Genomic DNA, 27,143 nt, shown 5'->3' with positions numbered 1-27,143 from the left:
CCTTATCCCTGGCATTTGAGTATTCTGTTAATTTATGTGAATCTGCATCAGTGACAGGGAAATCAAGTTTTCATTACAGACTATTTCCCTAAAATGTGAAAACTTGAGGACTGAAAGAATTCTGCCAATAAGTTGCTTTATCAGGTGTTCAGATAAAAAAAAAATCAGTTATGTGAGTGTATTTGAAGACCCCAAACACAACTCAAATTCTAAAGCTATTTATAAATGCTTTAATTAACTACGTACTATTAACTATCCAAACTTAGTATGGTAGCTGAGTAGATTTAGTAGTAAACTTAGTAGAGTGAATGAATGTTCCCTATAGTAGGTGTTTATTTGTGTAGTCATGACTGTAAAGCCTTCTAACCTAAATGAAGTAAACAGTCTTTCTCTAACTGTGACAAATACATTCTTGTATACGTAACTAAACCAAATACAAATATGTACATTGCCTTATGTGTTTCCAGTTGTTGATGTTTTCTGATTTGGTCTCTTCACCATAATCCACATATTAAGTTGTCATTCCGTTTATATATCTAACATTAAATAACTATTTCTGTTTTACCATCCATGTACAACACAGCTGTGTGTGAAGGTTAACTTAATGTGAAACAAATGTGAAGTCATTTTGAAATTAACCTGAGCATATTTTTGTGTTGTATATTCAGTAAAAAAGGAACAAACAAAAAACCCCAAAACAAACAATAACAACATCATAATATCCTAAAGTTGCGTAACTTTTTTTTTCTCAGATTTAGTCTTTTATGTGTTTTTGTTACTCTCTGTAAATGTTGAGTGTTTGAGTTACATTATCATCACTATCATGACTGAAAAAGCGATGCAGATTTAGGACAGGTTTGCGATTGTTCATTTTGCTGCATTAAAGCGTGTAAACAAATGTATGTTTGCCATTCCAGCCACATTCATATGAAACCATTACAAATGTCAGTAGGGCATGCAGCCAATATTAAACCATATTAACACTGTGACTCTGTTGCTAACCATTTCTTATTTGCAATGATGCCAGTTTAAATGCCGTTTCTTGCCTAACAGGGAATTACAAATGCTAAATCAAGCAGCACAAATGAATGTTCACTGCGCTTGTCAGGGCTGGATGGAAATTATTCATGCAATATGAATCTTTTCCCTCCAAGATGAGAGAGTATGTCATCTGCACTGCATGATGTGTCTTCTCTAATGGATACAAATACTACTCTGTTATGAAAAGGACTTCAGAGGTTTTTTTTTTGTTTTTGTTTTTTTACAGTATTACAGTATTTGAATGCAAACAATATTTAAAATAACATGTTTATGCTAGCGTAGAATGCAACAGCTGCAGGTCTGTTTGAGTGTCTTTCTCCTTCTCTTCCTTTCTTTGTGTGTCAATGTTATATATTTGAAATATTAAACAGTAATATCTGTTAATTATATTAGTAAACAAAACAAATATGACAATACTATAAATAATCTATTGGTGTTGATTGTGTGTTAGCAGATGCTTTCTCTTTTCCCAACTCACCATAATGACTCTTTTAGCATCTTCATCTGAAACCCTCCATGTTTTCATGTTCATGGTGCCTGAATGACATACTTCTTTATGAGCTCTTATTCTTAATTAGAACTTTTATTGCTTTTTGGGGGGCAATAAACCATATTTAAGCTTTAAAATTAGGCCACTCAAATTTGTGTATGGTGCCAATTTGTAAGGCACCTAATAATTTGTATTACCCATATAAAACCATGTGAAGAACTGCCCCGTGTCTGCTGCCTTGTGTGACTGTTGGAGAAGGAGCAGTGTGACCTTAAAGGTGAAAAATTTTACAGGAGAAAATTACTGAGAGTCAGATCAGAGAATCAAAGATTGTACACAACTAGTAAATTCATCTTTGTGAATAAAAACATTGCCTAACCTGAAGAACAGCTGAAGAAAAGCCACCCTGCACAGTTGTCTTGGTAATGAAGTTAAAGGAAAGATCCGATGGTTGCCCTTTTGTCCAATAGGGAACCATGCACAACTTGGATATTACCTCGCTGAGGCAGCACTTAAAGACTATACCTTCAGCTCGCTGTGAGCCAATTTCATGGCTGATCTCCTCAGTGTGAGGGAGTGCGACAGGTCAGTTCTATCCCAGCAGGAAAGGCTTGACCCAGTGGCTTTCGACGACTCTGTCAATGGGATCCATTCCAGTGATGATTCTTTTTAACAGGGTCAAGAGAAAAATCCAATGCAAATGAAAGATTTATTATTTATTCATGCATGTCCTTGCTATTGCACATTTTTGATTTCCCGAAATAATTACAATGTTTTTGACCAAAAGACTGCACGTTCACCTCAAGTATGACCTCTATCCGGGTTTAATCGAGGAATAATTCATGAGATTTTGAATACAGTTGTGTTTTTAATTTGACTGAATTTTTGTTAGTAGGTTGTGAAACAATAAACAAAATACCAAACTATTACATTTTAAAGCCTACTCTCACATTCTGTCACTTTTCTGTCAGAAAAAACAGTTTTTATATCAGAAGAGTCTGATCATCAGCAGTAATAAGTCAATCTGCTACACTCATGCGTAACCGTAACATAATTAGAAAAAAAGACACTCTAGACTTGATAAACATGAGCAAAAAAATCATTATCTGAACTATTTTCAAATGCTTAAGACCATGAAAGAAATGTTTACATTTATATAAGAAATATAAAACACTTCTTTTTCCTTTTTCATATTTCCAAATCCCATTTGACAAAGTCACATGATTAGGTAATTATTTGTATTAATTATATATGATATAATCAATATTTATTAAATTAATATTTAATTTAATAAAAAGAACTAAAGATAAAATTAATTAAATGGTTACTGACAGTAATTACTAGCTCTACATTGACAAATGTGCCCTTGTTTCGTATTGAAATGTTTGTTTATTGTATAGAATATTTTAATTTTTAATGTCACTTTGTACTTGGGTTTGTTTGTCCTGTTGGACAGAAGCATCTGACTGCTATCGCAACATGATGAGTCATTAATGGAATTAACTATATTGTATGACATGATATGTTAGTGTAATGGGGTTCATTTATATAGATTTCACTGATTCTGATTCTAATAAGAAAAAAAATCATATTTCCTAAATGAACAGCTGAAGACATTTCTATACAGACAAGCCTTTAATTAATTTGTTGTTTTATGTTGTCGTTTTATTGTGTTACATTATGTTTTTTTAATTTCTGGTTTCATTGTGAAGCACTTTGTGATTTTTATCTGTGAAAGGTGCTGTATAAATACATTTACTTACTCAATAGCAAAGATTGATGAAAAATGAAATTCTGCATGTTTGTCCGGATGGACATTTTTATAACTTGAGGAAACACTCGAATTGGACATGTGACATGTGAGAGCAGGAAAGAGCTGTGGATTTATTAGTAACTGCTTTTTTTCTGTTCTAAAGCATATAAATTGAAAAGACACTTTCTGAGTCCATTCTAATGACTTCCTGAGAAGTTGTTCCTCAGCTGCCACCCTGTGAAATGCAAAAGATTTATAGGTTTGCTTTTGCTCAGTATTTAATTAGTTGAGGGAAATGACAGGTTCTCTGAAAAGCTAACTACTGTATGTGTTTGCAGGGGAAGCAAAGAACAAGTTACATTGGTAATAGGGCTCAGCTTTAGACTTCCCTGTCATTACTGGATTTATAGTCAATTTAGGCAGTAGGAGGTCTACTTACACCGAATCTTTGAAATTCTATCCCTCTATGGCTGCCTCTGACATACACATGAGGAAAAGCAAAAAATTTGAAATAATTCTTCCATTGAGAACCCTTTAATTAGTGGTGTAGGCTGACCAATAACATTTAGTATTCTAAGCAGGAAAACTGCAACATAAAACATTAAAACAACTTATATTTATATATTATAAAGAAACAAACAAAGTAACAGAAAAAAGATGACAGTAATGAAATCAAAGCATCTCTTAATAAATTCTATGAAGAGCCATCTGGGAAGCAGAAACATGATGGCATGATATTCTATGTCTTTCGAGGCACTGCCATAAAATGATGCTGCAGTAACCAGTTGCTTAGGCGATAAAGATTTTCTTATAGCAGCACGACAATCTATGGTAGATGCACTCGATAAGAAAACATAGAAAAAAAATATCTGTGCAACGTTATACATGTTAATTAAAAAATTAATTCAGACTCTTGGAATTTTGTGCCAAGATAATGATCTGTTGCAGATTTTTTTCATTAGGCCAATAAATGTGTGTTCTCTGTTCTGCTCGATAAAGCTAGCAACAAAGTTGTATGGAGTGTTTGTTTTCATGGGTGCTTCTAATACATTAAAATATTTATACACAACAGAAGATGGATGATCTCTCTGTAATTCAGAAGTAATAATTTTGCAATTACAAAATAAAACATTTTTATTTCCTTTTTTAGAGTAAAATATAGACACATAAACCTCTTTGATAGTCAAACAGTTCTTTAAGCTACAGTAGCTTGGCTCAGATGTTAGCAGTTCTCCTTTACCTTTCTTTTTTTTCTTTCCTTTCCGATTTTGCATTGACAGATGGTTCCTTTCTTCTTGAACGGGAATAAAAACATTGTTTTTCCTTTTTTTTCTTTTTTACAAAAAGAGCAATTCATATCAATTTCAAACATAGTCAATAAGGGTCTAAGGTTGTTTTGCTAGGAGTTGTGCTGTAGGTGCTTTAGACTATTTGCTTGTGTGATGCTCTTGCTTTACATATTTTTCATGTGACTAACATTAAAACTCAAACATTATTCATGTATTTTAACAGTTGCAAAGAAACTGTATATTGTGGATATTGTGAACTTTCACTTATTGCCAACTTAGAAACTGTAAGAAACTGTCTGTGTTTGTCTATGTGTGTATTAACAACTGCAACTCTTCACCATGTTGTGTAACTTCTGAGTGAGAAAACTGGAACATTTTAGCATAAAATAAAATTCACTAGAAGATAAGGTCAGTGGTGATGTCAATTATAGGTAAATTAAAAATTAATAGTACCGAGGGCAGGGGCAGATGTGCCTGAGGCTGCTTCATAGCTTGCGGACAAGATACTGACATGTCTCCTATTAATTATGACACTTATCCATTCCATTAAAATGTCTAGAGAGCTACTAAGTGATGGGTATCTGGCAATTACTGAGTAATGATGGGAAATATTAGATGACATCCTCTTTACTGCTCCTGAAAAGACTTTCAACAGACGGCCACTATCTAAGATACGGCCGGGGGAATACCACTGAGATTCTACTCTGTCCTTTTTTTTTACTCTTTGCAGAAATTTATTAACCCTGATACTTTATATTTACTAGTTTATTTTCAAGTGCTCTTATATTTTCCCAACCACAGGTACACATTGTGCCCATTTAAAGTCTAATGGTTTAGATTTTGGCATCAATTACATCTAATCATCTCCTGTCATTCTCTTTTAAAGAAGGTCCTTTCACAATAAAAGAAAAAAAGATGCTCATATTAGGAAAGGTGCAGCATGTTACCTTTTACATGCAGCTCTCCACTGTGACATTTCATTAACACTTTGATATGAAAAAAAAAACATCCCTTTTCACTTTTTTTTTATTCAGTGCAGTATATGGCTCAATTACAAACAAATAAGTGGAAGGCTAAGTTGACTAAGGTGGTTCAAAAGAACTTTTCCCAAGAATCATGCCCTCTGAGTACATGTTACCATTCAAGTGTAGTTATTGTAAAAATATATGGTTCTATTGTTTCTGGGTTTGCAGGTAAAGAAGCTGAAACATATCCTTCCAGCTTCCAAAAAGGCTAGAATGTCAGAAAAGGGTTCATTTTTGCCTTGTGCAGTTGTGATCCTTGTTACTGTGGTAGTCTTGAATATTGCTTGTTGTGTTATTGGCTTTTCTATTGGTCGTAGAGCAATATTTGCTAGCTCTTTTCTCATTAGTTTACAAACTGGTAAACAAACTCTTGTTCTAACCTACTGCCAGGAAAGTTAGATGGCCAAAACATTTCTCCTCAGTCACCTTTGCAGGTCGAGATAAAAACAAATACACCAAAGTTGTAGTAATGTGAGATGCTGCATTATTATCTGACATTTCTTTTAAATACAAAAACACCTGAGAAAATAAAAATGTTTCCTTTTGCATAAATACAAACCAAAACCTTTTTTAATATGTGAACTAACCTACGAATTCAAAAGTGATAACTCGACGTCATATTCATATTCACACTTCGCTTTAAATTTGCAAGTGTGGCGTTAACTTATGTTTTAAAACTGACTGACTGAGGATTTTACGCAAAGGTTATAAACCTTCTTAATATGATACAGCATCACAGATGGAATTAAGATTGGATACCATATTTTTGACATAGAGAATATATTTTAGAAGAAAACCGAACACAAAGAGATGACAACAAAATGCATGTATGTGTAATTTCTTGTTGTTGTCATTGAGAGTGGAGAGTTCCAACTGGAACAGAGCCAATAGCAGTTCTTGTAACTGCCAGATTAAAAGCTCTACAAACTGTCTTATCAAATATGATGCTTTTACAATTTCCATAAAATTCAATTACTAATAATTTCATTACATTTTATATAGTTTTATATAGGATAGATTCTATCTATGGATACGTTGCTTTCAGCTATTTAACCACACATATCACATGTATCCAAGTCATAGAGTGTGGAAAGTCTTTCACTGGTCTTTTTGAAGTGAGATGTTAGATAATTTCAGCAGACTAACACTAAATCTTTGTGCATTTATCTTTCTCCTGTAGGGTGATGAAGTCCTGACCGTCATCAAAATGAAAGCACAGTGGCCCGCCTGGCAGCCGCTTAACGTGTAAGTGATATGTCTTTAATTATGATGATGCCTATTTGTGGTTTTGAAAGGTTTATAAGAAATGTAACAGCACATTATTTTATGCTTTATACCAGGACGTTTCAGTTATCGTAATATAAATAAATAAATTAGGTAATTATCATGTCATGCATTCAAATATTTCTGAGGTTGTGAAATAAAACTCTTTTAGACAATAATACATAAAAAAACATTTTTCACTTATAAATCGATAAACAAAATTCATAAATTGCCTGAAAACCCTAATTGATTGTATAAAATGAATAATACAAATAGTTAAACTTGCTTTTTAATACTGTTTAGGACTTAGATGTGTAAAGATGCATAAAGGCTTGTGAGCAAAAATAAACTGTCAAGGCCCGCGGTACTCATTTGTATCTTGGATCTGCAGTGTATCAATGACAGACCAAAAACAAATAAATCATAAATTTATCAAACCCAATCCTGGCAATGTGATAATGTGATATGGGGCTATAATGTGTCAGAGCTGCTACACAGGAACAAGTTTAATCTAAATTGACTAGGATCACTTCTGGAATTAGATGATTTTTGTTTGAAATCAATATATCTCAGATATATACTAGTGTATCTCAAAAAAAAATTAGTTTTGATGATTATGGCTTATAGGTCATGAAAATAGAAATGCAGTATTTCAGATTATTAAAATTTTTAATTTTAAGTTACAGTGAATTATTTTTCAAACATTATGAATATGGTCTAATCAGTCTATTCTAGTACACACAGTCATCAACACCCTCCGCAAGGAGCTACAGACGGTCATTACTGAAAAAGGACTGGCTGGCAGAGTGCTTTATCGTAGTCTTGAGCCTCATTTCTTCATATTTTGCTTCCAAGGAGAAAGACTTTCTTGTAAGGCAACAACCAGGCTGGACCCAAGTTGCAGGCTGTGCAAACATGCCCCAGAGACTCTCGAGCACATAGCTGTAATATAAAAAAATTCAATATGGGACACTATACAGTGAGAGGCACAACCAAGTTACTGGGATATCATAGAGGAACATTCATGCCACATGGAAGTTCCCAGCTCCTGATGGGAGATACTGCCAAAGGTGGTTAAGAACCCCAAAGCTAAGGTCCTGTGGGACTTCAAGGTCCAGACAGTCAAGCAGCTGCTGGCCAACAAATCAGACATTCAGATGGTTGACAAGGAGCAGAAGACCACAGTTATGATTGATGTGGCAATCCCCTGGGACAGCAACATCAGAAAGAAAGAGCACAGAAAAAAAACGGAGAAGTACCGAAGGCTGAAGGGATAACTTGAACAGATGTGGAATGGTGAAGTCCAAAGTGGTCCCAGTGGTAATAGGAGCGTTATGTGCTACAACCCCCAAGCTGAAAGAGTAGGTCCAGCAGCTTCTAGATACAACATCAGAGGTCTCTGTCCAGAAGAGTGCAGTCTTAGAAACAGCTAACATATTGCACAGAACTCTCAACCTCCCAGGCGTGGACCTGAGGTTAAGGAACAAACACATACTCACTATCTCTAATTGATGAAATTTCAAAATCTTAATCATCTTAGGTTCTTTAAATGCATCATTGATTGCAGTGCAGTACTGATTTCCTACCAATATTTCAGGGATTTGTTGAGCCATTTCAAGCAAGAAGCCTTATCAGTAGAGTTTGTTCAGTACTGTGAAAAAATGACTCAGTTTTTCACCCAAGTTCACTAACACTAATTGGTAGTGCACTAGAGGCAGTGGAGCTGTTTTGTAAGGCATTGGGGAATGTGCAAATTGAGTCTATATTTGAACTTTAAAGTAAAAAGTCACGTTTATATTTTGTTTTTTTTTAAATCTTACAAATATTTTAACTGCATTAAGACATAAAGAAATGGGATTACCTTGAAGTAAAAAGATGGGAGGCAAGAAAAAGAGTCTATATTATTATCAGTTACAACTGCTTTTGCTTTATCATCTGGCTTGAATGATACAGTGAGTTTTTGAAAGATTTTGCATGACTAAATCATCGTGTGAAGTTTTTAAGATGAAGTTATCATTTTAAAGTCGATCATCAGAGCTCGCTGATCAGGGAAAACCACCAGCGACACTAACTTACTGTTTGCTTATTTATTTACCCCTATATTCATATGAGTCATTTGCTTTCTCATTCATGTCAACAACAAGAACCTGTTTTAATCCGTTAGTATAGAAAAAGGTCCTGTGTGTTGTTGTGTGTGTGTTGTTTCTTCAACCACAGAGCTAGAATAAGGGCAATGGGATTAATATCTGAATGGAAGAACACAGCCAGAAATAGAAGCAATGATATCCACAAGGGCTAATTAGCCTACCCTGCTCTGTATATGCAACCAATTAACTGTTTCACACAGTGATTATGAACAGCACATGCGAGAGTGTGTTGGATCAATTATGTTGGTTGGAAGAGGAAAAAGGAAAGGACATTTTATGTAAATAATTACAGAGAATTGCCCTCACCATGGTCACTGTGCGTCAAAAGAGTTAAGTACACATTTCAGTCATGAAATTAGAAAATGCACCATGTAGTTTTTAAAAGAGTCTTATTAGGTTCGCATATGAAATTACATACAGTGTATGGATATTTATGGAAGCAAAACATAAGGTTTGCTGGTACCTTTGTGTGTTAAAGGTACCAGCAAACCAGAGCAAATGTCTAAGGTGGTGTGTCTCAATGTTTGTGCTTCTTTAGGTGTATGAATGACTTTTCTGTGCAAAGTCTAAGTACAACCCCTAGACTAAACACAGAATAGAGATGGGCCTTTATCCCGAAGTTAAAGTGTCCATAATAATATGCTTTTATTATAGATTCCTGCCAAAATAGGTTTATGTGCTTTAATGCTAAAAAACAAATTGTCTTAAACTGAGCATTACTGAAACACCTCTTTTCAATCTGTCTAAGAAATGCTAGACCGATTGTCTAAGAATCGCTTCCCCAGATGTTCAGTTTGCTCTTTTGACTAGCTAGCATGATGAAAGTTCAGTTCTCTGAGTATTCCCCAAAGTTGCCATGTCTAACAAAGCTATTTTGTCAGCTGGATACGCCAGATCCTCTTCTGAAAATACCCAGCTAAGAGTATTTGAAAGCAGGTGCAGGATTTTTTTGACTGAGATGCTTTGTCTCCAATATTTGGAAGTAATGTGTTGCATTACTTTGATAGCAATATTGTTGTAGTACAGACATGAATACTCAGAGACCAATATTTGTGCATCCCATCTCCATTGGGATGGTTGATGAGGTGTTGATGTAGTGTTTCTCAACACCTCTTCACTTTGATTGGACGTTTTGGATGAAACATGACAACCACAAGAAGCACTGTTTTTTACCCAAAGTTCAAAATTGACTGAGTAAATAAATAAATAAACCAACAAACTACTCAGCGCTCAAAGTGAAGAAGCAGCTCTGTGCCTCAGTATGTTGCAGGTGTTTCTTCGAGTCAACACTCTGTTTACAAACATCTGAAAAATTATCTTTCTTAGGTTTCTCATTCTTATCTCCATAGTCCTTACACTGTCATATCATTTTGCAGTCAGTACAGACTGGTACTTTTCTTGTTTAAAAGACAATATTTTAAACCTGAACTCTCACCTAGTACAAATAACGCTGGCAATTGTATTAAAAGTAACTGATCCTGAAATAGTCCAGGTAAATGTCATGATCTATCTCAGCTTCCTGACTGTGAGAGTCTGAGGCAGTCTTAGTTACTGTCTCTCTATAAAATATTACAGAAATAGTGCTGTTGGTTTCAATAATAAGAAATTGAACATGTAATTAAAAGAACTATCATTTCAATATTGTTTTCCACTGAAGAAGAAAACTCTTATTTTCCTAAATATTGCAAAGCCTACTGTAACACCAGCATCAGTATGGATAGAGGTTTTGTGTTAAGATGCGCTAAAACAAACAGATCGTTTTTCTTCGAAAATGCAATAAATCAGTTTTAGTGCACAAAGTGTTGCTTCTTACAATCTCAGTTTGAGCCTTTTCTAAAGGTTAGAAGAAGGTTACAACTTTATTTTCACAAACTACTAAAGACCACTTCTCAAACATAACTTCATTGACAGCGTTTGCTTATAAACTGAAACACACACATTTTCAGTCCCAAATAGATGTCAGTAAACCATTTCAACACCAGTTTTCCAGTAGATTTTGTTGTGGGCGTTAACATAATAGATATTCCTGAAGGCTTCACACAGATTCTGACGAGTCTACGCTTTATTCTCTGACTCACTCCTAAATCACATTTTTCACTACAATGTTGCGCTTTCAGTTTCTAACTAAACATCTTTTTATTAGTTTCACTGTTTCTATCTTTGGTCTGTAAAAGATAAATAAATAAATGGCAGCTTGACAGCTCCATGACACTCACACTGGCTTCTTATTGCCTCCCCGCTCCCGCTAACCAGGACTATGGTGTTATTCTGTGAGTTTTATGTGAATAGCAGCTAAAAGCTTTAAGTACTTTATTATACAGTCCTGTGCAATGACTTGCTTCTAATTTTTAAAGTGCTCTTGAGCAATAGTTTTCCAGGCTTTCTGAAGGTCTTTCAGAATTTTACTTTGGACACTGGCTGCTTTTTCGCTCATATTCATTCCATTACCTGGCCATTTTAAAAGGATTTTTAGGTCATGCATACGACAGGGGACATAACTCAAGCGATGAACCAGTGTTGTGTCTCACAACAGACAAGCTGTCAAAAAGCCCATTTTAAATTGGCACTTTAGGCACTTTATTCCGAGCAGCCTGTCACATCATTTGTTCCCATTTCTTGAATTGGATCGACAATAAATGCCAGTGATAAAACAATTTGACAGGCATAAAATAGTATTATACCAAAGAGCTTATAGCCAGAAACCTTGGCATATCTCAGTATGGTGTACAGTGTGCCCTTAAAAAAATTAGGAAACCAAACAAGTGGAGGATGAAAAAAAAAAGTGGGAGGCATAAAATAAAATAATAATAACATAAAAAACAATTTGCAACAAAACAGCATCTGAAAGTCATGTCCCTAAGAAAACAGGAAAAAGCCCAACAAGACCTGAGAGATGGAGCTCACCCTTCAGCTGAACTATAAATGATCACATTGAAATAGTGACTGTTAAGAAATCATTCGTAAGGAAGGGAAACGGAGAGAAAAAACTGAAAATCAGTAGCAACAAGTCTCGTGAAGTGATAAAAATTCTAAAATTTCCTTTCATCAATATGTACCGAGGGGGTCAGGAAAGAAGTACAACAGTACAGCAATCTGTAAAACACAGGTGAGGCTCTCATTGTTTTAGGCTGCATTTCAGCCAGTGGTGTTGGGGATCTTGTCAACATTTTATAAACCCAGAAAAATATGATCAAATTTTAATTCACCATGGATAAAAAAAAAAAAAAAAACATCGGTAATGGATTGGCCTCTTTAGAGTTTGAGCCTAAACATTATGGAAGCAGTGTGAGAGCATCAGCCCATTTTATGTTGTGTGCACAAAACATGCACGTGATATGAAACAATAGCTTTATGTCGTATAATAGAATATAAAACAATTGCTAGCAATGCAATAAGAAGCAGTGGAAATCGATCAAAAGTAACTTTGTCAAGAAAAAACTTTGTTTTTCATTTGTTTGCTTTGCATGCAGGAAACATTTCCTTTTATCTTAAGTAAGTAGTCTATGTCTCCTTTACCAAGCATAACGAACGCACCGATTAACCGCCCACACAAGTCATTTTTGAAACTGTCATATTCACGGGAGTGACTGAATATATCCCTGTACCAACATTTTGACACCTACTAAAATTTATATCAACTCTCTTCTCCAAAAACACGCCTGCGCGTATTTATAAACCAAAACATTTTGGAATTAGTAAAACATTTCACTGGGGTTATCTAGGGTGATTAATCCCCTGCCTTATTTGCAACCAGCCGTGTTCTGTCTCTTCTTTTCTGTCAATTACACCTGACTTTTTTGTGGAACCCAGGTGGCACTCTGAGATAAAGCGGAGACTTGCAGTACTCTCTGAACGGAGACCCGGGGGAGTTGAGTCAAGTTGTGTGTTCTCAGGGGATAACAGTTATTTCAGCTCCTCAGAGGCATCATTAGCAGAATGTGCAAGTGCAGGACAGAGTTGGCTGAAGTCATAGGTTTATGTAGCCATGATGACAGGTGAAGAGGAATCACTGGCTAATTGTATCTCTTAGAAGAAGCTTCTTGCTCCTAAATATTCTTCTGTTATCTGGAAAAATTCTTGCAATTAGTTTTGCTGTTAATCATTGGTCAAGTAAGATGGTGCAAGTGTGTGAGTCTCCAGTGTTAGAACAGAGTAAATGTAGTGTGGAGATAGATGTGGTCTGACAATCTGAATCTATAAAAAATGTCAAAGAAATTTTTATCAGTTACTATGACTTTTAAGCTGTATATTTATCTTCTTATATGCTGCCTGTAAAATTCCACAATATTCCAATATTAGATAAGCTTTCCTTCTAGCTGAGCATAATATTGAGAGTGTTGTTTTTCTTATTTCTGCTTCAATTTATATTAACCTTTGTGAAACTATAATAATCTTGGACCAAGTTGCATGGCAAAATCCAATGTGCCAGGAACCAGAAGTACAAAATATTTATTTTCACATCACAGCTTGAATGTGCACACAACATTAAAGACACCTGATTCGGTTCAGCTAACTCTGGATATCTCTTTTGTGATTGATGGACTGATTAAACATTCCACAACCTCAGAAATCTCAGTAACCTGCAAACTGTTTCATTCATTTCTGGGACACTTGAGGGCAAAATTGAAAATGCATGGCCCCACAAACACATGAGGATACAGCAAATGCATTACTGGATTACGTTTTGTCCAGAACAGGTGCAGCTTACCCTAAGGTGTTATGAAGGACACATCCATTGTGTGCCACAGCCTTTGGAGATTCCCACTTGTCAGTTGGGCTCTCCCTTACTCACAAAGTGGTTTGATGCACTCAGAACTCATACTCACGCTCTTCCTCAGGCGGGCTGCCCCCTCAGCAGAATTTTCAGTAGACCGGACACGTCACCTCATGTCCTTCCTGACGATGTTGGGGCCCAGTCCAGACTGGAATGTAGGTCTGTCTGCTGAGGACTTGTGTACAAAGGAGTGTGGTTGGGTCCAAAAGGTGGTCCAGGACCTAATCCCCTGGGATGCAGGCACTGATAGTGGGGTGTCATATGAGGTGGGTACAAATTTTATAAAATTAAATGTAATATGTTATTAATTTACCCTCAAACAATGGCACAGTAAAGTGTTTTTTTTTTCTGTTTTTGCTCTAAGCGTGCTTGTGCTATGTAAAATGTTTTTAAATTTGTTGTGACATCAGCCGTTCCTAAAGTGAAACATGAGGAACTACCATTAATCTAATATATGGTGAGGAAAGCACTTATACCAGTGTTTCTATGTTTGTTAAAATGTAAGATTGTACAATTTACTACTGAGATGTTACTAAACATTGTATGTGAATATCAAAACTTGTTAACATAATAGCTTATTAATTTAATTAGTTAAGTTGTCTTAATGCATGCTCAATAAGCAGTTAAGGTTTGACTTAACTAATTTTAACTAAAACCTTCTGAAAATGATGCAACAACAACATTAGTGTCCCCCACTCAAATAAGGTTACAACCCCACATTCCCTGGGCAATCGCAGCCTTTTGCAAGCTGTTGTTCGCTCTGCCTTTTACCCCCTGGATAACCTTCCTCGCTCTCATCACCAGCTGAGACTTCCCTTCACACTCACATTTTGACCTTGTCATTATACCAACCTCTTCATCTGCCTGTCTGCCCACATTCACAATCACTCCCTCTCTCACATCAAACCGCCAGGCTGCAACAATTCAAGTGTCATCGCCCATCCAATTCTCCTCTAAAAGCCTTGAGCAATGTCCCTCCTTCAGCCCTCACTCTCAGGTGCTGCATGCTCAATATCTCCTGTCAGCACCAAGAGATTAGGCTTACAGTTCGACCAAATTTTGTGACTAAACATGTATGAAACTTTTGGCTGATGTATTAGAGCTCATACAGTTCACCCACTGAACTGTAGCCTCTTGTTTATTTTGGCCAGCCTATCGGTTAATTTAACCTTTTCTCTTCCTCTGTTTTTTACTGTACAAATATACAAAATTGTATTCAGCAGTGGATTTTAAAATATGTGAATTTACCACTTGTGAGAGGAACACCTTGTTCCTCTCACAAGTGGACCTAGAAGAACCGAAAGAAGTATGTAGGCTAAGAAATATAAAAGGCAATTGTGGCAATGAGCCTCAACAATTGTTCTTCTTTAATGCTGGTTGAGGGAAGTCTGAATCCACAGTTTTTGGCTTTTGTTTGACATGCATTTTAACATAATGTAATGACTGCAGATCTCTGCCTCAAATAAATGTCAGTAAATTGCATGTGAATAACACAAAAAAAAAGTTCCTTCTTGGAACTGTATGTATTGGAGCAATGTTAACACAAATGTTCATTTTGTCTTTAGGATCTAAGTAATGCAGTGCACTCTTACGTTTACTCTATCCAAATGCAACATTTTCAGCGCAATGAAAAGGCTCCACTGTTCTAATCTCCATTATTTAAATATTGCTAAAATAAAATAAGTATTGAGATATAAAACTATTTGTTGTTGAGAATAAAGAATGACCATATCAGTAGTGCAAAAGCTTTTTAAGAAGTCTGTTGTTGCTATTCTGGAAGGATGAGACGTTGCGTCTTTGTTACAAAGTTGTTAAACGCACAGGTCTGTAACAGAGTATCAAGTCTCAACCATTGTACTTTTACAGTAACGGTTGATTAATGACCACTCTTCACCTTTTTGCTTATCCTTACCTCTCTGACAAACAAAAACAGCTCTGCTCTTTCTCTATTTTTCTTTTGGGTGGCCTCAGTGGGGGTTGAAGGATGAGCTGGTCTTCTGCCTCCAGACTGCCTCTGGCGGTGGTGCTTCTATCAGCCCCCTGCTGGCAGACCTTTACTGTTGACTGAGAGTAGCTCCCATAAAAACTACACTGCTCGTCCACAGCTGCTCTCTGACTTTGAAACTTGTCCTTTGTTCAACTTGCATTTTGTGTAACTTTTGTGACTTTGCGCTCACTGTCCTTAACGTGAAAATGTATTTTTCAAAGAAGTCTTGTCAGAGTGTTATTTTTAAAATCCTAAAGCTCCACTTTCTTGTGGCTCATGTATTTTTTCCCCCTTTTTCCTTCTTTGTCTGTGCTTCTTTTAGTCTCCTAACAAGCCTAGTGTGCCCCAGGAAAAAATTCGTCCCTTAACCAGTCTGGATCATCCACAAAGCCCTTTTTATGATCCTGAGGGGGGTGCTATTACCCCTGTGGCGAGGGTGATGGTGGAACGCATTGCCAGAAAGGTTTGTCTGTTTTCCTAACAGTCAAGTCTTGGTTGTGTCTTTGATGGAATAGTGATATAATGCACCCAATTTCATTATGACAGACATACACCGACCTCTAAAGGTAAACATTTAGTCATTATACAGTGTTTACAGTTGATCATTCTTTTTTTTTACCACACTTTGTATTTTAGTTGTGAAAAGTGTTTCAGTGCAATCAGTTTGGTGATCTGAAGAAAGCTCCATTACAGCACACTAAAACTCATCAATCCAGTGATTCCTTTATGAAGAGGAGAGATAGGGGTTTCCTCCCCAAACATGAAGAAAAAAGCTTAGGGAGCATTTTTTATTCACTTCCTGCATTCTGTTAGGGCATTACGGTGAAAAAAATGTGTACATTTAAACCACTTATGAACAAATTAGTGGTTTATTTAAAAAATGTTAATTTTTTGTCATATAATGATATCAGTAGTAGCAATATGTGCAGCACTAGTATTGTGATGTTCAGTACAGCTTGTGAAGGAAGTGCAGCATAAACATTTAGTTAATTAAACCATTTAATGCAGGTATTTAAATTAGTTTTCTACAAGATATTAAGCTTTTTCAATTATGAGGAGTGATGAAACATTATCGCTGCAAGAGGGCTCAAAGGTTAGCAGTCCTTCAGTGGCATCTAGAGGCAGCTGTGGGTATTTTTTATGCATGATTCTGTGTTGACATCCACAAATTATGAAATGCATTCCTGTACTCTATAGTCATTATCTATATTGTGTGCCTACCACAACTAGGATCATTTTAAATGTATGGTGACCTTTTGCTTACCTGTGTGCTTCTGCTAGCCCTAGGAGGTGAATAGAAGGACTGAACAAGAATAAACAGAAACCCAGAGCAACAAACCACTTCCACAGCGGTGGACTATTGTAGCAATATAAATGTCTGTCTTGTGTTCACAGGGTGAACAGTGCAACATTGTCCCAGACAATGTGGATGACATTGTAGCAGATATTGCCCAGGAGGAGAAAGAGGAAGGTCTGCATCCTGTTCCATTTTCTCTTTTTCACACACCCAAGATTAAAAGCACACTTAACAATGGTAGGCTATTATAGAACGCCTATTCCCCTTTCTATCCTGCAGATGATACTCCTGAGACATGTATCTACTCAAACTGGTCTCCATGGTCTGCCTGCAGCTCGGCCACTTGTGAAAAGGGCAAACGAATGAGGCAGAGGATGCTGAAGGCACAGTTGGACCTCAGTGTTCCCTGCCCACACACTCAGGATTTTGAGCCTTGCATGGGGCCTGGATGTAGTGATGAGGGTGGGTATTTATCTAAAAACAAAAACTAATCGCACTGGGTTGGCCAGAAAAAAATAGAAGACTGCTTTGAAGATGGAGAAACAGTATAATTAATTAAGATTCCTCCACAGATTCCCCATCCACTGAGCACCTTTATGAGCATTTTTAATATCTGTGATAATTATCGTACCCATTAATGTCTTGAAAAAGTTATGGCATGTTTTGAAATGCTTCTTTTGTTTGTTATTCATAAAATACCCGAGGTAGCACTCTACAGCAGCAGGAACGTTAGAGTAGAAAGACAGGCGAAGAGAACACTTTGTTTCGAAGAGGCCATTAAGCATATTTATTTATAAGAGACATTTGGCTGTAAATTGTACTCTGTGTTCCGGAGCACTGCCTCAGGGCTGGGTTAGACTTGTTTTATGTTTTCAGACTTCACCTAGCCATTAGTTTGTCATTTATTACACTTGGAGAAAGGTGTTGGTGCTCTGTATTTTGAGATGACTCGTGACACGTATGAATAAATAATGTGAGGAATTCAGCTGTCCATTAAGACTGCGCCCACATTTAAAACAGGCATGATGCCTACATTCAAGCCATTTTTGATTTTCCTGTTCTCTGTTAAATCCTTCACTTTTAACAACAAATGACTACGAACAAAAAAAAACGGTAAAAAGGCCAATTTTGTTATTTATATGTGGCACGGGCATTATCAGTGAGTCTGCACTAACATCATTCTTACTTTTTTGTATTTGTGTTTCTGGTACAATCAAACTTATGATGATAAAAAGAAAGTAAGAATGATTAGAGCATTCGTATTAATAATAATAGTAATATCACTTAACATCGTGAACAATACAATAGTGTTATTCCACTTTGAAATTTATTTTTAATAATTACCATAAATTTGAAAGCAACTTTTTTTCCATAGTCATATTGGCTTTGTCAAAGTTGCTAATGAGATCAAGATCTGTAGATATTATATAAAGAAACTCAGCTATTCCCTTATGAGCAACCACTTGGCAACAGGGGGGAGAAAAAAAATCCCTTTTAACTATAACAGACCTCCAGGAGAACCAGACTCAGGGATACAGGCCATCTGCCTCAACAGACAGCAGAGAGATAAAAGATTAACAGTATGGAACAACAAACAATATTATAGTTAACATAGGAATTATATATGAAAACAGAAATACAGAAAAGCAAATCACAACTGCGTCATTCAGGGAGATTTGATTATAAGCCAAATCATTCTGTGTAAATAATTTGCAAGGGCACCACACTTATACTGTCCAAGAATATTTAACACAATTAACATTTTATATGCAGTTTCATTAAATACAATGCAATTTGTGATTATGTACAGTCAAAATTCATAATTCTTTCTGTTGCCAAAATCATCCGGCCTTTGTTGGATTCATTGGCTGCTTCATCTTTCTCCTTTGACTCTCAAGATGCTTCCACTTGTATGATGTCAGAGTGGATAACCTGGGCTCCATGCAGTGTGTCCTGCGGTGCAGGGACACGTTCCAGGGAGCGTTATGTTAAACAGTTCCCCGATGATGGCTCAATCTGCACTTTGCCCACAGAGGAGACTGAAAACTGTGTGGTAAATGAGGAATGCTGTGAGTTTTTGCTTTCATTTTCCGTTTATCAAACTTTCATATCAACATATTACTTCTCAACTGTAAGTAACACTGAATTTTCTGTACCGTGCACTTTCCTCTTGGTCTTAGCTCCCAGTAGTTGCCTAGTTACAGAATGGGGTGAATGGGATGTCTGCAGTGCCACTTGTGGTCTTGGCATGAAGAGGAGAGAGCGAATGGTGAAGATGCCGCCTGCAGATGGCTCCATTTGTGGGGCAGAGGTTCTAGAAGTGGAGAAGTGTATGATGCCAGAATGTCGTGAGTAGCATCATTTTCAGTCCACAACTATCCTAAAACCTCCTACGGTGAAAATCTGGAGAAAATTGCCCCATTAACACTATCTACACCAATCACAATATATTTCAGCAGTCAGTGTTTTCACATTATGTAAAGTGTTAAAACTATTTTTTGATATAACCAAATGGATTTCCTGTAGTTATTGCCTGAACTTCTGTCATTTGAAATTATTTTTTTCCCCTTGTTCCCTCATGACAAACTTTCTAGTGCCTTCATTCCAAGTTTCAATTATACGTTTTGATTGCATTTAAAATAAAACATTTGTTACAACTTTCCAAAAAAGTCAGGATGCTGTATAAAAATGTAAATAACATCTGAATACAATAATGATACAATAATTAATACACTGTATTTACTTGCTGCAATATTTTTAAGTGTCAAATGTTAAAACTAAGAAATTTGAACATTTTTTGTAAAATAAATACATAGATTATACAGTGCGTAACAAGTTCTTTAGACCATCACCCAATGGTTTATGCCATAGCTGTGCTAAATTAACAGTATTCGTACTTTTTATGTCTCTGTAATAGCTACTCCACCAGGTGTTTAACTACAAAGTATTTAATAAAAATAAAGCAGAAAAAAATAGTAAAACATTATTATATTTTTTGTAACCTTTGTTGATATCAGCTTGAGCATATCATCACCTGTGTTGAATTATATAATTAAATCATTCAGAGGATCCAACGAGATATCAGAATAAAATGTACACGGCTAAAAATGAAAACAGCTATGACATTAAGAACTTTGGCAGCACGACATTTAAAAGACAATTCTGTAGTGCAAATCACTATATCACAGCATGGAGTCAAGTATACTTGTCAAGATGCTGGTTTAGTTCATTACAGATAAGGTCAAAACCCATAAAAAATGGTGCTAAACTGGGCTGTCTACAGTCCAGGCCGTCCACTTTTACAAAAAAATAGCCTATGGCAGATAGAGAGAGTGAGGAAGAACAGAACAGGATTACAGCTATGAGTTTCCTTACTTCCCAAATTCAATTGTGTTATTAAAAGAAGTGGTAATACAACACAGTGCTGGAATAAAATTCAAACATATATATATATATATATATATATATATATATATATATATATATATATATATATATATATATATATATATATATATATATATATATATATATATACAGTGGAGCAAAAAAGTATTTAGTCAGCCACCGATTGTGCAAGTTCCCCCACCTAAAATGATGACAGAGGTCAGTAATTTGCACCAGAGGTACACTTCAACTGTGAGAGACAAAATTTAAAAAAAAAAATCCATGAATCCACATGGTAGGATTTGTAAAGAATTTATTCGTAAATCAGGGTGGAAAATAAGTATTTGGTCAATAACAAAAATACAACTCAATACTTTGTAACATAACCTTTGTTGACAATAACAGAGGTCAAACGTTTACTATAGGTCTTTACCAGGTTTGCACACACAGTAGTTGGTATTTTGGCCCAGTCCTCCATGCAGATCTTCTCGAGAGCAGTGATGTTTTGGGGCTGTCGCCGAGCAACACGGACTTTCAACTCCCGCCACAGATTTTCTATGGGGTTGAGGTCTGGAGACTGGCTAGGCCACTCCAGGACTTTCAAATGCTTCTTACGGAGCCACTCCTTTGTTGCCCGGGCGGTGTGTTTTGGATCATTGTCATGTTGGAAGACCCAGCCTCGTTTCATCTTCAAAGTTCTCACTGATGGAAGGAGGTTTTGGCTCAAAATCTCACGATACATGGCCCCATTCATTCTGTCCTCAACACGGATCAGTCGTCCTGTCCCCTTGGCAGAAAAACAGCCCCATAGCATGATGTTTCCACCCCCATGCTTCACAGTAGGTATGGTGTTCTTGGGATGCAACTCAGTATTCTTCTTCCTCCAAACACGACGAGTTGAGTTTATACCAAAAAGTTCTACTTTGGTTTCATCTGACCACATGACATTCTCCCAATCCTCTGCTGTATCATCCATGTGCTCTCTGGCAAACTTCAGACGGGCCTGGACATGCACTGGCTTCAGCAGCGGAACACGTCTGGCACTGCGGGATTTGATTCCCTGCCGTTGTAGTGTGTTACTGATGGTGACCTTTGTTACTTTGGTCCCAGCTCTCTGCAGGTCATTCACCAGGTCCCCCCGTGTGGTTCTGGGATCTTTGCTCACCGTTCTCATGATCATTTTGACCCCACGGGATGAGATCTTGCGTGGAGCCCCAGATCGAGGGAGATTATCAGTGGTCTTGTACGTCTTCCATTTTCTGATGATTGCTCCCACAGTTGATTTTTTCACACCAAGCTGCTTGCCTATTGTAGATTCACTCTTCCCAGTCTGGTGCAGGTCTACAATACTTTTCCTGGTGTCCTTCGAAAGCTCTTTGGTCTTGGCCATGGCGGAGTTTGGAGTCTGACTGTTTGAGGCTGTGGACAGGTGTCTTTTATACAGATGATGAGTTCAAACAGGTGCCATTCATACAGGTAACGAGTGGGGGACAGAAAAGCTTCTTACAGAAGACGTTACAGGTCTGTGAGAGCCAGAGATTTTCCTTGTTTGAGGTGACCAAATACTTATTTTCCACCCTGATTTACGAATAAATTCTTTACAAATCCTACCATGTGAATTCATGGATTTTTTTTCACATTCTGTCTCTCACAGTTGAAGTGTACCTCTGGTGCAAATTACTGACCTCTGTCATCATTTTAAGTGGGGGAACTTGCACAATCGGTGGCTGACTAAATACTTTTTTGCCCCACTGTATATATATAAACACCCAGCACGCCCATGCGGGCGGTTTATCCTTCAAGCTCGGGTCCTCTACCAGAGGCCTGGGAGCTTGAGGGTCCTGCGCAGTATCTTAGCTGTTCCCAGGACTGCGCTCTTCTCGACAGAGATCTCCGATGTTATTCCCGGGATCTGCTGGAGCCACTCGCCTAGCTTGGGAGTCACCGCACCTAGTGCTCCGATTACCACGGGGACCACCGTTACCTTCACCCTCCACATCCTCTCGAGCTCTTCTCTGAGCCCTTGGTATTTCTCCAGCTTCTCGTGTTCCTTCTTCCTGATATTGCTGTCATTCGGAACCGCTACATCGATCACTACGGCCGTCTTCTTCTGTTTGTCTACCACCACTATGTCCGGTTGGTTAGCCACCACCATTTTGTCCGTCTGTATCTGGAAGTCCCACAGGATCTTAGCTCGGTCATTCTCCACCACCCTTGGGGGCATCTCCCATTTTGACCTCGGGACTTCCAGGTTGTACTCGGCACAGATGTTCCTGTACACTATGCCGGCCACTTGGTTATGGCGTTCCATGTAAGCCTTGCCTGCTAGCATCTTGCACCCTGCTGTTATGTGCTGGATTGTCTCTGGGGCATCTTTACACAGCCTGCACCTGGGGTCTTGCCTGGTGTGATAGACCCCAGCCTCTATGGATCTTGTGCTCAGAGCTTGTTCTTGTGCTGCCATGATTAGTGCCTCTGTGCTGTCTTTCAGTCCAGCTTTGTCCAGCCACTGGTAGGATTTCTGGATATCAGCCACCTCCTCTATCTGCCGGTGGTACATACCGTGCAGGGGCCTGTCCTTCCATGATGGTTCCTCGTCTCCCTCCTCTTTCTTGGGTTTCTTCATCATCATCAACCCAAGAAAGATATATATATATATATATATATATATATATATATATATATATATATATATATATATATATATATATATATATATATATATATATATATATATGTGTGTGTGTGTGTGTGTGTGTGTGTGTGTGTGTGTGTGTGTGTGTGTGTGTGTGTGTGTGTTTGAATAAGACAAATTTCTCAGTCTTAACATTTCATAAGTTGACTTGGTATTATTTCACTTTGTACTATTCTGCATTGCTTTATTATTATTATTTTTTGATTTACACTTTACACAATGCACCAATTCATTTGGAAACCAGGTTGTAGAATATGTTTGATATTGCATTCATCTAAGCAAATGAGAAAAAGTATGTGTTTTTCTTTGGCTTAGATACAATTCCCTGCTTACTGACTCCGTGGTCTGACTGGAGTGATTGCAGTGTAACTTGTGGGAAGGGTTTGAGGACACGGCAGCGTATGCTCAAGTCGCCTGTGGAACTGGGAGAGTGTACAGAAGAATTAGAACAGGTTGAGAAGTGCATGCTACCAGAGTGTCGTAAGTAATGAAATTAACCAAGCACTGAACATGTTCATCTCTAATTTATTAATTTATGTCATTTATCATCTAATACTTGTCATGAAAACTTGAGTCTTCATGTGAACATTTACATTCATAAGGGGACTTCTGTCACAGTAAGAAAGGGCAGATAAACAGAGTTGGTCTTTATCTTGTGTATTCTAAGTTTCTTGTTTATTCTCATTGCGTTGATGTATATTGATATAGATGTGAGTAGCAACATGCCTAACCCTTCCTGAACCTGTCTGAACATGAAAAAAGCAAAAAGTCTGCTTGTCACACTTTTGAGAGTTCTTGAGATCTGTTTCAACAAATGAAATAAGATTAGACTGAACTTCCTGCATGAATGGACCACTGAAATGTCTGTTTTGTTATATGGTAATTATCATGGATTCTCTTACATAATGACTCAGAGTATTGGATTTTGTCAAGGCATATCTTGAATCTTCACAGGGATAGAACGTTTTCTCCAAGACAGTGATCCAAATGTTAACTAAAATTTGATGCAGAAATTAAAACTAATGTCCTTCATTACTTTTGTGTCATCGTGTGATTTATTGTACGGTTACTCATTATTAAGGCTTTTTTTTCATATTTCTTCTTAGCCATAGACTGTGTCATGACAGAGTGGAGCGAGTGGTCAGAGTGTAATAAGTCCTGTGGGAAAGGTCATACAATCCGAACACGCATGGTGATGCTTGAGCCTCAGTTTGGCGGAGATCCTTGTCCCGAAGCGATCCAGCGGAAAAAGTGCAAAATCAGGAAGTGCAACCGAGGACAAGGCAACAGTGATGAGAAGAAACGTCGCAAGGAACAGCGTGAAAAGAGGAGGAGCAAACAGGGCAGAGCTGAAGGCAACTCCGAGCATCCAGGTTGGTATCCACCATCCTTTTTGCTGATTCAGGACTACAACACTTATAATGTACCTCTTTTTTTCTCATTTTTCTTACTCTTAGGGTGTAGAATGAGACCATGGTCAAGTTGGACAGAATGTACAAAGATTTGCGGCGGAGGAATTCAAGAACGCCTCATGACAGTAAAGCAGAAAATTAAGACTGCCCAGCTGTCCAGCTGCAAGGACAGGAAGGAGATCAGAGCTTGTAATGTTCACCCCTGCTAGGAAGGAGTAGGGGGGCAGTGGGTGGTGGGGATGGGAGGATGGGTGGACTGGGAAGAGTACAGGGCACACTGTTGCACAATGATCCAATGCACTCTGTTTAGGGCTGAAATGACACATTCTTGAATCCGTATAGGTTAAATCCAGACATCAGGTCAGCTGTCGTTAACAGAAGAAAAAAAGTCAAACATTTCTCTGTAAGTCTGGATTTAAACTTTAAAGCTGATTCTTTTGTGCTTTCAAACTAGCTCTGACATGACTCTTTTGCAACATTACTGTAAACTTGTTGTGGTATATTATATCTTGAAAAATATAATTATGAACTATAAATTGTTTTCATAAAAAGAAGAACTGTTATATCTTGTGGTATCCTTAAGTAGTACAGTATATTCCAGACTTTAAAGCACAGGTGCCCAGCCATTCCAGTGTTTTATATGCCTTCAGTTGTTCAGTTGTTTCTAGGGAACAAAAAGCCCAGTTGACTTTATACCCGGCTATGTCGTTGTACATGTAGATGCACCACAGCTGACATCTATATGGTTTGGAGCATTATTAGAAAATGTATTATTTTTTTGCAGTGGAATTTTTTGATAAGAATGTGTCCCAAGATTCTTACCAAAGTCTTGTGTAGATGTTTTCTAGATGTATTTCCCTCATTTTGTTTATCTCTGTTCCTCTAACATATTAATATTTTGGAATAATATCACCTTTACAATAAAAGTAAATGTGACAGCTTGTCAAATTGATCTGTGTTTTTATTCTGGGGATTAACAGGCACAGTAACATGGACGGTTATATACCCTTGTGCTACCACTAGATGGGGACAACAAGCCTAAAACCTTTAGGTCATTTCTGAGGCTGGTGCTTTATCTGCCTGTTGTGCCTCGCTCGCTCTATAGAATAGCCACAAGGGGGCAATGTAATGAAGATAATTTCATACTAAGAGACGGATATTTTATTCATTTCTGAATGTTGATTTGGTTTGCAAATAATACTTGAAATTTCCTGAAACTGATTGGGATAATTTGCTGCTTATTATCATTCATAGAGCAGCAAACGGTACGACCTCTATTCAAAAGCCTCCTATCAACAAAATCGTTTTACAGGAGTGTTCTGATAGACAGAAACTGGGGAGCATTCAGGAGCATTTGTTAGCTACACAGAGGGTCTGCTCTCACTTTAAAAGATCATAGCAGTTGGAGAGCGCTGAGTTTTTATGGACGTGCTTGCTGAGATCTTAAAAGAATCTGCCCCCCTATCATGTAATAGGTGGGGGGAGGGGATGGTGTTAGGCCTTCCTCACTGTGTGGAACTCTGGGGACAAGGGTGAAAAATTCAATACACACACATCATAATGTCATTCCTGTTTCCATGCCAACACAACCACACATGGGGGAAGCCTACACACTGCACAGGCGATGGAAACATGGTGGGGGAATTATTACAGGCGTGACTGAGATGTTAAAACAATAAATGCTTTGGAAGCTATAATGAGAAGTGCATGGGATTTTAAAAAGATGCATTTGCAAGGAATGTGTGTTTATATTTGTTTGTAATCTGAACCCCTAGAAACCCTTGTAGACATTATCTACTTTCTAGTTCTAGTGGAGAGCCAGCTGCTGATTTTTTTTTAGCCCACCTTAAACTCTTATAACAGACTGAAAATTATCTCAAAGATGCAAGTGAACTTTACACGTCTCTGATATTGTAATGAGTGTCCTCTGTCTATGGACAAATTTATAAATATTTATATTGACGGGACAGTGCCCACTACTAAAATAATATCTTAACTCTCAGCCCTCTTCCTCATTTTGTATGCTTCTGATTCCAACTGAGAAAAGAAATTAGGTCCAGCTGTTGTTGGGATAGACACACATATCTGCCATGTGGGTTAGGCTGACATCATCTTAAGTGATACAAGCTTTTTTAGCCTCAAATATTCATGTATGTTAGCCTGCTGCAAAAACAGTCCTACTTTTAGAAGTTCTGCATGCATGGAATGGCATGGAATTTTTTGCATGGCGTGCAAAAATGACACAGTATAAATTCCATTGTAGTTAAGTTATTTAAGTTTTGGTGTCATAAATTACCCAGAAAAGCACTCTTTTTACCACTAAACATCAGTTTCTCCATTTTTAAAAATGGTGTTCCCTACAAATCTTCCATAAATTCTTAAGATACCTGTAAGAAGCACAGATACTTTGATAAAGAAATAATTCAGTTTTGGATGTGAATATACGTCTGGTCATAGAACTGAAACGCTTCTACAGCCATGTTAATGCGCTGTCAAACCGTTCTTAGGCAAGGTTATTTCTTTGAGGTGAGTGCTAACTGTAACATGTTAATATAAAGCCCAGGCTAACGTCTGTGTAACGTT

The 27,143-nt window shown here is 37.3% G+C and overlaps 1 protein-coding gene across 1 annotated transcript in view; it reads left to right on the top strand.

Annotated features, from left to right (window-relative positions):
* The window catches only part of spon1a (spondin 1a), a 58,148-nt gene extending 32,640 nt beyond the window's left edge, over positions 1 to 25,508 (top strand). The window contains exons 7-16 of the mRNA XM_026170007.2: positions 6,779 to 6,843; positions 13,847 to 14,048; positions 16,092 to 16,232; positions 17,165 to 17,240; positions 17,346 to 17,528; positions 18,965 to 19,135; positions 19,247 to 19,414; positions 23,464 to 23,628; positions 24,255 to 24,521; positions 24,606 to 25,508. Coding sequence (XP_026025792.1) covers positions 6,779 to 6,843; positions 13,847 to 14,048; positions 16,092 to 16,232; positions 17,165 to 17,240; positions 17,346 to 17,528; positions 18,965 to 19,135; positions 19,247 to 19,414; positions 23,464 to 23,628; positions 24,255 to 24,521; positions 24,606 to 24,769 — 1,602 coding nt within the window. The 3' untranslated portion in view covers positions 24,770 to 25,508. The remainder of the gene's footprint in view (positions 1 to 6,778; positions 6,844 to 13,846; positions 14,049 to 16,091; positions 16,233 to 17,164; positions 17,241 to 17,345; positions 17,529 to 18,964; positions 19,136 to 19,246; positions 19,415 to 23,463; positions 23,629 to 24,254; positions 24,522 to 24,605) is intronic.
* The last annotated feature ends 1,635 nt before the right edge of the window (positions 25,509 to 27,143 follow it).

Source organism: Astatotilapia calliptera, chromosome 1, assembly GCF_964374335.1.
Source record: "Astatotilapia calliptera chromosome 1, fAstCal68.1, whole genome shotgun sequence".
NCBI classification, from domain to species: Eukaryota; Metazoa; Chordata; class Actinopteri; order Cichliformes; family Cichlidae; genus Astatotilapia; species Astatotilapia calliptera.
The sequence above is the reverse complement of the archived record's forward strand: the minus strand, read 5'-3'. Positions and strand labels throughout refer to the sequence as shown.